Below are 10425 nucleotides of genomic sequence, written 5' to 3'. Positions count from 1 at the left end.
CTTCGTTGCCAGCCATGGCGATAGCGATGAGTTCGATCTCCGGTTGCCGTCCGTGCACAGATGTTCCCCTACTGCCCACGTGCAACTCCTCTCCCCCCTGCCCATCGCCGACGCGCAGCTCCTTTCCCCGTCGCCTGCTCCTGTCGCCTATGCCCTGTTGAGGCAGTGGCTCTGGCACTCGGCACGCCCCCTGTGGATGAAATGATGAGCACGCGGGCGTCCTCCTTGAGCCACGCGTAGGCAAGCGCTAGGTGGGTGTCGAGGCTTACAATCTTGCGCATGGACCACGACTTTGGGGAGATCCGCCGGTGAGATCTGGTGGCCGGCATGGAGAAGAGCGGTGGCGACGCTCGGTGACGAAAATGGGCTAAGGCCGGGGGAGACCGGAGGCCGCTGCAATCGCCGTGCTTGATCTCGTCCTCTACGACCCCCCCCTCTCCTTCTCCTGTGTCGCTGGCCGGCTGTCGGACCTCCTCGCCCCGGCGACCTCCTCCCCACCGGCTGGCCGCCCTGCCCAGAGAGGAGGGGAGAGAGAATGATGATGTGGCATCCTGACATGTGTAGCCTATGTGGGTTCCACGCTGACTCAGACGTCACGTCTGATAAAACCGGAATAAAAACCACTAAAAGATTTAAAGTGAATGGTTATGTAAGTTTTATATATATATATATATATATATATATATATATATATATATATATATATATATATATATATATATATATTTACGGTTGGCGAATGATTTTGTAACTTGATTACAAGTCGAGGGACCGAGTTTTTCGAAAATGAACGCGAATTCGCCGACCAGTCCGTTGGGGCCCAGTACCAGAAGGTTCGCCCAGGTCCGTTTCGGTCCAGTTGGAGACTTGGACCGGACTCGGAGTGGGACCCGGCCTGCCCCTGGACCTATTTTTTTCCCCACCCTCCTCCTCCGACCTCACGACCACCACAAACCTACGCAACCTACGCTAGGGTTGAGCCCGCGGCGGCGAACGGCGATCTCGTCATGGCGGTGGTGCCCAGGATCGCGGAGGCGCAGCACCTGCCCTACGCGTACGGCGCCCCGCCGCAGGTTGGAGAACTTGGGGGTGGATCGTGCCCTCTCTCGCCGTCCTCCTTCGGGGGCTCGGAGTTGGAATCCCCCGGAAGGATCATGGGCGGATTCCAATTCCTTGAGGCGCCCTCCGACCGCTCCGACTCAAGCGTGTCCTCGCTTGTTCCAACATCGCCTGCGCCTGCTCGGTAAGAAAAGCAAATTTAATGGTTAATTTACTATTTTATTTTGTTTCCCCTCGTCCCTCCAATTCAGACACTTTGCATGCCAAGGAGACCTTATTGGACACTGAAATTAAATTAATTATTCCAGAGCTCGTGCAAGCATTTTATAGTGTGCAGCAATTATGTTGGTGAATTGTCAAATTTCCCTCCTTTCCGTACTCATGGCTACTTATTTTTATGGCAAATTCGCAAGACTGCTCAGAGTACTTCATGTTATCGCGAGTGTCTTTTATAAAGCACCAGGCATAGTATGAGATAATAGTAGCAATGTAGCATGAACCACCTTTTTGCAAACTGGCGCAACTGTTGGTTCTGTGCATAATCACACCCGTGCGAACAGTTGCACATTGGTTAGCAGCATTTGAAATTTTCTTAGTGCTGTGTGGTGTTGAGAGAGGTTGATTTGTGTATTGGTTTGAGGTCATAGTTGTTACTTGTTAAATGTTGTAAAGTAAAATTAGTTGTTCTTATATATTTATATCTCATCATGCACTTGTAATTAGCGCATTTGATCTTATTGCAGCATGTTGTATAGTCAAGCAAACATTTGCCGTAATTTTGTAATCTGATCCCTCTTTATCCACTTGCAAACCCCTCTAGCCCGATTCGCATCGGGCATGTATTTATGCATGGATAACTGACACCCACGTCAGGGCAAATGTGCATCCCTTGTCAGTATTGTCTAGTCTGTTGTTAAGTGTAATCTAGTGTAGACTTGACTGTTATCTCCAAATAAGTGGTGCACACTATCAGTTTTGCTTAAAGGTCGTGCATTGATATCTACTGTTCTATGCTACTGACCTAAATCTTATTGACAAAGTAAGGCCCAATTATTTCACCATGAGGAATTTTACGGTCCTTAAGAAAGTACCTCAAGGTCCTAGAGGTACCGACTACCGAGTTACACTTGAAAAATGTGGTATCTCCTCACGGATGGTAAAACTACCCTTGCACCATCGATGTCATATATGTGTGTTCCATAAAATTTCTGTTTAATCTATTCGAATGGGAAATTATATGATTTTTATTATTCTTCTAACGGTGTATTATTGCATGTTTATAGTTTATACTTGTAGTTATTGATTTTGTTGACTTCATTTTGATATCTGTTCTATATTTGTGTTGTTGGGGGCAGGTTAATGGCTCGTGACACAACAAAATCGCGTGAACCTCGGGTCAATCCACAAGTTCGTCTTGCACAGGCCAAAAGGTTTGCAGAGGGTGCCTTGGAGCACTACAACAGAAGGAAGAAGGTGCGCTATGCAATTTATTCACTTGATCTAGAAAATAACATATATACTGCTTTATGTATCTTGGATTGGTAATAACTTGTGTTGTCACGACCTTTCTTAATTTTTTGTGTCTAGGTCAAGTTTGAGCTCGTGGATGCTGTGCCTTGTATTGGTATACCCGAGCCACACTGTATTTACACCCACATCAACTTCACTGCCAGGTCCAGCAAGAAGGGTTCGCAGGAACAACTTTTCTTCGCAGAGCTTTACCATTGTCAGAGAAGGCGGGAAGTCTTCACCGCAAGGTCAAGCAAGAAAGGTTCACGGGAAGAACCTTCCAACGCTGGCAGAAGCCTGGTTCAGAGAGGCTTTGTTGTGACTTGCTGTGAGCCATTGGGTCCTGATTCTATGGGTGAGTTTTCCTGCTAATCAGATGAAAATTAACCGTTTCTCTCTGAAAAATAGATCTAATATGAACATAAATAAAACCTTAAGTCTTGTATGTGAGATTAATGTGGTTGGTTTTTAGCAGTTAGCATATTTTTCTTTTTAGGTGGATCTGTTTATGATTTGTGGTTTTGGAGACCAAATAATCTGGATTTTTATCCTAGCAGATCATAAGAAAACATATATTTAGTTGAGTGTATTATTTTGGCAATTTGGAAATCTCAGTTGACATGTCAAACACACCTTAATTTATATCTGCCCTGTTTGAATTTGTTCCTCCTTTAGTTTTATCTCGTTTATCCACTACAATGTGAATTATGTTACATATATTAATGCTGAGCACTTACATCCACACATGTAAACTAATAATATAGGAGTAAGTATGTTTTCTTTTATTTTCTTTGTTGTTTATCATCTTTGAAACAATTTGTCATGTTTTAGTGTTGCATATTTGTCAAGTATTTGATAGTATTGCGTCTTGGCAGCTTTGCTTGTCATAGGAAGTTATGAAAAAGGTTCACACATATTAAAAAATTAAGTATAATCTGAATGTTAAATGCCAAACCGAAAACTATTATGTTTCTGTTTGTTCTGAGATTAACGCTTCTTCTGTCTTGTGTTTGGTGCAGTTGGGCGTAAGCTTCTTGAGCGTGATGATACTAAGGTGGTGAGGAAGAACGCCGATTTCACCTACTGCTATGGCTGTCCGCAGATGATATCCCATCCCAAGGGTGAAATGTATATCGCTGGACACTGTAACATTCCGCATGTTTATGAGGGTGTGCGTTAGTATCGCTGTAATGCTAATATGCTCGAGGACTAATCACTGCAACACTATCTGTGTCACTCAATTATAAGTAGACTAACATTTGGAATTCTGTTTGTACCTCCGAGTATTTTGCTTGTATCGCCACAACATGGTACTCTGTTTTATGGTATGTAGGCTACTACTGCTATGCTCATATGGTGGTGCATAGCAGAAAACGACAGGTTTTCGAAAGAAATATTTTGCTTCCATCATTGTTCGTTACCATGCAAGATGGCGTCATGATTATATTGGTTTTCATGATCACGTTCATAATTTTGTTTGGATGGTTCCTTAATGAGAATAATTTAGAGAAAATTCCCTATGTACCTATGAAAGTTCACATAATTCCTTTTATGCCTCTGAATTTTGCTCAATACCTCTAAATTTTAGTTTGGATCCCTTCCATGCCCTTTCCGCTAGTTGATCGTTAAATTTTTATGAAAACGTCCATTTTACCCTTTGCTATGAAGAAACATAATAAATTAATGGAGTACATTATTCGAATGTAAAAATTTATCGAATGAGACTATTATATTTATGAGTTTGTGATGCACCATATTATTTGTGGCAAATTTACTTTTAGATATGAATAAAAGTTAATACTTATTTATTAGTTATTAAAAGTTCTTTTACGTAGCATATGTGTTTTAATAGTAATACAATAGATTTGTTTATTACTATGTACACATATGCTACATAAAAAAACTTTTACTAACTAATAAATAAGTATTAATTTTGTATGTCATATCTAAAAGTATATTTATCGTAAATAATATGGTGCGTAACTATCTCATAAATAAATTTAATAGTCTCATATAACAAATTTCTATGCTCCAACAATATATTCTATTAATTTATATGCTTCTTTATAGTAAAGGGTAAAATTGGCTTTTTCATAAGAATTTAACAGTCAACTAGCGGAATGGGCATGGAAGAAATCGAAACTAAAATTCATGGTTATGTAAGGGAATGAGCATGTAAGGGAATGAGCAAAATTCAAGAGCGGAATGGGCATGGAAGAGATCGAAACTAAAATGGTATGTAAGAGAATGAGCATGTAAGGGAATGAGCAAAATTCAAGAGCGTAGAAGGGATTAGGTGAATTTTTAGGGATACACAGGGAATTTTCTCAATAATGTATGTATGTTCCTAATGCACAGTACTATGCAGACGGATAATTTGCACAGCACAGTTGGCACATAGCAAGCTCAACGATTATCGGAGGAGATGGAGAGTCAACAAGTAGAACACGTCAAGAACAGCTAATCTACTGCTACTTCTGCCCATCCCAATATAAATGCACATAGGATCAGATGTAATATAAAGTAAAACAATTTGTTGGTACTTTAAAATGTCACATTCAATATCCTAAATGCATTTATATTGTAACCGAGAGAATACTTTATTAATTATTTCCTCTGTCCCAAAATATAAGGAGTTTTAAAGTTGGACACGGTTATTAAGAAAGTAGTTAGAATTAAATGGTGAAAGACTGTGATTGGTTGAGAAGTAAATGTAGGTAGAGAAATTGAATGGTGGAGGATTATAATTGGTTGAGAAGGTAATGTTGGTGGAGAAGTTGTTATATTTTGGGACGGAATGAGTATTTTTTTTAACACATAAACATTTTATTAAGTAAAGCAAAGTTTTAGGGGATAAACCCCAAAACACTACCAAAAGATAGGAACTGAAAGCAAGGAGCCATCCTTTTGATGAGGGTTAACTGAACCAAATAAGCATCTTTCCTAATGAAATCAGATAGAGGAAAAGGAGCAACTCGACAGGGAGCTGCGGCATTGCCACAACAATTGCTTTCTTGAGCCTCATTTGACATGCACTTCGCTTGATAGGCTAGTAATCTCCATTGGCTGTCTCCACGGAAATGACAGCAAACAGAAATTTGTTGCTGAGTCGTAAATTTTGGTATGAGCTTCACCGGATTCAGCAAAGGATTTTCACAGAGTTCAACATAGAATCTGAGGAGCTCTAACTTCAAACCTGTCAACCGAAGTCACGCAGGTGGTCCGAGCTCAACCCGAATAATAAGCCCAATATGGTTTCTGCTGTTAGGGAACAAAAAGGAAGACAATTCCGAAATCCAGCCAACCTTAGACATAACAGAGTTGGAATGGTGCGCGGCGAAACGACTTCTGTCTTGCTGAGACAATGAAGGAGGTTGAGGAAGAGGTGACTTGCAACATGAGACGGCAAGACAAAAGTCTAGCGGAATCGGCGGCGAAAGAGGGGTCGGAGGAGAAGGGGAACTCTAGAGGCGATGAAATGAAGCGAGCTCTCTTTATTTGTTACTACTTAGGGCTGCTTATTACGACAAGCGTGGCTGGACTGGATGGAATGTTTAGCAGCTGCCGAGTTGCCACCACTACTACTAGCTCTCTTTTATTTTTTTTAAACAACCCGTACAAGATAGTGCGATGTTTCTATTGATAAATTAGGAATTAAATACATGTTTATAGTCCTGAAAGACTATAGACAGGGAAAAGAAAATATAGCCACACCATACGTCTACGTTTGATCGTACTGCTAGAAATATAACAAGCACACAACACCCCTAAGGAAAGGGTCTTCTAAACGACGCCTCCAACATAGAAACGACGCACTACTAGTAGTTCTCAAGTCTTTTTTTTTTATAAAGAGAGGCCGCACCTCTCCCGCTTTCATTAACGAAAACGATGGAATACAAGGTTCGATAGGTTCAGGCAACAGATTAAACAAAAAAAAAAAGATGATCACAGCCAACAAATCACAAGACATCGCTCCCATGCATAGACAAGAAAAATCACTGAAGGCCAGCAATCATCGCAGCGTCATCCTGGGTCATCATCAAGTCTCAACTACAGAAATGAATTAGTAAGCAGCAAGTTTATTACAGTATTCGCAAGCTGCCATACTGCTGCATTCACCGTACGGGTGTGAGCTTACATATTCGCAAGCTGCCATACTGCCTAGTGCACGCACGTACAATTTTACTAGCCAACTGAAATGCGCAATGTCTTGCTCAGTAGTCACCGTCTTCATCCTCCTCGTCTCCACACCCCTCCTCCTCCTCCTCAGAATCTGAAGATTAACAGCAGGTGTAAAGACATCCATCCACAATGTGCTCTAAAATAAATTAGATAGTATAAGCAATAAATGCATCTCTTACAACCAGTTAATATAATAGAAATAGTAACAACAAGTACCAACAATAGCATTACAACCTAGTTGCGAGGAATAAAAAAAATATTATTCTCTCACCTATAATTGATTATATCATTTCTATCTATTGGCAATTGCACATTGTAAGATTTTTATATGTTCATGGGATACCTTATTGTCTCATATACATTATGAAAGTTTCAACAACCAACACCTACTTTTGCTAGACCCCATCTTCCTTATCAAGAGGTAAGAGTATATTACTTATGTCCTAAAAGGATATATGATATATTAATGATGGCGAAATAGCGAGACTACCTATATTCTAATAATTACAACTACATCTATCTTAAAATATAATAACTTTTAGTTATAAATATAAACAAGGTTGTCTGATTCGTAGCTAAAACTTTCTATATTTAGGGCGGATTGAGTGTGTCCGTTCTAAGAGCAGCTCTAGTGTGCGCGTAAAAATTGGACCACGCATAACAAATCCGAATATAACACACTTCACCCATCAGCTGTTGTTGTCAGTGTAGAAAATCAAACTCTAAAGAAGAAGAAAAGTCAATGCTAGCGATTAAAAAATGGCTTGCAGCCGTTGGCGTCGTCGTGGGAGAAAGGATGGACGCAGGTAATTGAGAGAATTTTTTTTAAGGTGGTAACCACAACTATGTGATACGTTATGGCTACTGAACCATATTTGTGTTCGATGCAGTAGAGGAAACACACTAGAGATGCCCTACAAATATAGAGGATGTATAGCCAAAATTCATTATATATCTGTACATATGTAGTGCCTAGCCATGCATGCTAGCAACACATGATTGAATATTATCGACACATATTAACTTATTAAAGTAATAAAAAAGGAGCATCCATGTTCGCTCTATTAGCTTAAAAATTCTTATATTAATCAGAGAAAAAGAAAAAATTGAGTCCATATAGAATGCAATTTAAAAATAGCTGGCATTTGAAATTAAAACTAAGGAATACTAGAACAGAATATTAGAGTCCATAACGGTACATAGTTTAGAACTAATGGAAATTCCAAATCAAAAATAAGAAAATTAGAAATAGAGGTTAAAGTCTATATAGAAATACAATTTAAAAATGACTAAAATCCAAAATTTTAAAAAAGAAATATTGGAAGAATAGTCTAGAGTCCATATAAATATACAACTTAGAAATAACTGAAATTCATAATTTAAAATATATTGAAAAATAAGTTTAGAGTCCATATAGAAATACAATTGAGAAATTGAGAAATAATAGAATTAGGAATTAAAAATAAGGGATATTGGAAGGAGTACATACATGAATTTATAATTAATAAAAATTCTGAATAAAAATAATAAAATAAAAAGTAAAGTTTAGAGTCCATATAGAAATATAATTTACAAATAACCAAAATTTAAAATAAATAAAAAAATATTGAAAGAAGAGTGTAGAGTCCATATAGAAATACAATTTAGAAATAATTGAAATTCAAAATTTAAAAATAAAGAATATTTAAAGATGAGTTTAGAGTCCATATAGAAATATAATTTGAAATAATGAAAATTTTGGATTAAAAAATATTGCAAGAATAGTCTAGAGTCCATATAGAAATAAAATTTAAAAATAAAAAAAATAGAATTAAAAAATAAGGAATATTGGAAGAGGAGTATAGAGTCCATATAGAAATATAATTTAGAAATGACTGAAATTCAAATTTTAAAAATAAGAAATATACTTTAGCTTCCATATGGGAATAATTTATAAATAATAGAAATTCATAATTAAAAAACAAATAATATTGAAATAGGAGTCTAGAGTGCATATAGGAATACACATTAGAAATAACTAAAATTTGGTATTGAAAAATAATTATGAATATTACACGTTGGTTAGTTTGATCAAGTTAGTACAACACTAAAATTTAAAATTATGTTGTTATTTTAATTATAAAATATGAAAAAAGTAGATACGTTATTATCTGACAGAAAATATAAGAATGTTAGCCACGTAATCTGAGTCTATCACCATGCGCAAGTTCTTACATGAATCTTCCTGCGGCTGGTGGCCAACGAATCCTCCGTTCCGGGGGTGCCTGAGGCCTGTGCAGTATGAGCAGTTGTTCCGAGTCTTGCGTTCCTCTGCACATGTATAGCATATGCACATCCATATTATATATAGAAGTCGACGGACGAGAATACGTAGATTAACGTAACTAATGGATATGGAGTGGTTTTTTTTTTTTCTATTACCTTTGGTGCGGAACAGAGTGACCATGGTGACGGTCACGGGGATTTCGCTGTTTTGATCGCCGGTAACCTCGGCAAACAAGGTGTAACGCTCTGGCTCGGCTCCGCCGCGGCGGCTGCTGGAAATCGCGGCCTTGAAGTTGACGTGGTAATGGGCAAGCCCGTCGTCGGAAGTGAATTTATGGCTGTCTTTCGCGTACAGAAAAATGATGGGCAAGTTCCCCTGCACGGATGAGATTATTGTTATGCATGGATGTACTCCCTCCGTCCTATAATACAAGAAATTTTAAGTTTTTACTTACAATATTTGACCACTTATCTTATTAAAAAAAATTATACAAATATAAAAAATGAACAGTTGTGCTTAAAATACTTTGGATAATATGGTAAGTCACAAATAAAATAAATAATAATTCTAATTTTTTTTGAATAAAACGAATGGTCAAACAGTACAAGTAAAAACTTAAAATCACTTATGGGACAGAGGGAGTACTACTACTAGAGTGGCAGGAGTACTGTGTTAGTTAGCAGTGGGGAGTGTCAAAGATAGAAGTTACCACAAGTTGTAAATTAGCGCTTTCAACTTAATTTGCCTGAAAATGCTTTTTAATACTACTAATATATAGAATGGCATACCTCCTGCTGGTTGTAAAACTGCACCGCCAACTCTGCACACGTGTTAGATTGGTCCGTATCTATGTCCTCATTATACCGTTCCTTGTCCAGCGGCCGAGGCTTCTCCCCGGAGTTGAGCCTCTCCGGCAAGCTGTTGAAGTGATCAACGAATCTACTGCTCAGGTACTCAAAGTAGTGGTTCCTGCATATACATAAACAGGCGCGACCGCGAGATGGAATTAACTAATATGTTGCTCGCTATAAGGTTACTAATTTAAGTACTACTACCAAAATGCATGAACAGTGCACGCACAAATATACGACAGTTACGATGCACACGTACCTGTCGGGGTTGTTGCCAGCCATCGTCGCCGACGTACGTACCCTGGCTAAGCTCTAACACTGCTCTAGCGCAACTCCTTGGCCTGGCCTGTACCGTGTAGGAATAGCTAGGGAGTGGTTGCGTTTATAGAGATGTCCAGTTGTCCACGGACACGTACGGGCTCCACGCTCGCTCGATCCATGCATGTCACCATGTCTGCTCGGCCAGGACAGTAATTATTCATCGCCCCATATAAGCAAATTTGTCACGATGCATGTACAACAAGCTAGCTACAGCGTGCTGCTGCAGCTAACTTCGAC

At 38.9% G+C, this 10425-nt stretch overlaps 2 protein-coding genes across 2 annotated transcripts; one reads left to right on the top strand and one right to left on the bottom strand.

The window, feature by feature from the left end:
• Positions 1–926: 926 nt before the first annotated feature.
• On the top strand, positions 927–3978 carry LOC127772693 (uncharacterized). Its single transcript, XM_052298646.1, has 4 exons — positions 927–1243; positions 2415–2532; positions 2647–2923; positions 3588–3978. The coding sequence occupies exons 1-4, from the start codon at positions 1008–1010 to the stop codon at positions 3746–3748; spliced, it is 792 nt and encodes a 263-aa protein (XP_052154606.1). The 5' UTR covers positions 927–1007; the 3' UTR covers positions 3749–3978.
• Positions 3979–6594: 2616 nt separating this feature from the next.
• LOC127775170 (uncharacterized) lies at positions 6595–10205 on the bottom strand. The gene is made up of 5 exons (XM_052301489.1): positions 10127–10205; positions 9805–9985; positions 9172–9391; positions 8965–9060; positions 6595–6841 (listed from the first exon to the last, which is right to left on the bottom strand). The coding sequence occupies exons 1-5, from the start codon at positions 10147–10149 to the stop codon at positions 6783–6785; spliced, it is 579 nt and encodes a 192-aa protein (XP_052157449.1). The 5' UTR covers positions 10150–10205; the 3' UTR covers positions 6595–6782.
• Positions 10206–10425: the final 220 nt, after the last annotated feature.

This window comes from Oryza glaberrima, chromosome 5 (assembly GCF_000147395.1).
Source record: "Oryza glaberrima chromosome 5, OglaRS2, whole genome shotgun sequence".
Taxonomy (NCBI): Eukaryota; Viridiplantae; Streptophyta; class Magnoliopsida; order Poales; family Poaceae; genus Oryza; species Oryza glaberrima.
The sequence above is the reverse complement of the archived record's forward strand: the minus strand, read 5'-3'. Positions and strand labels throughout refer to the sequence as shown.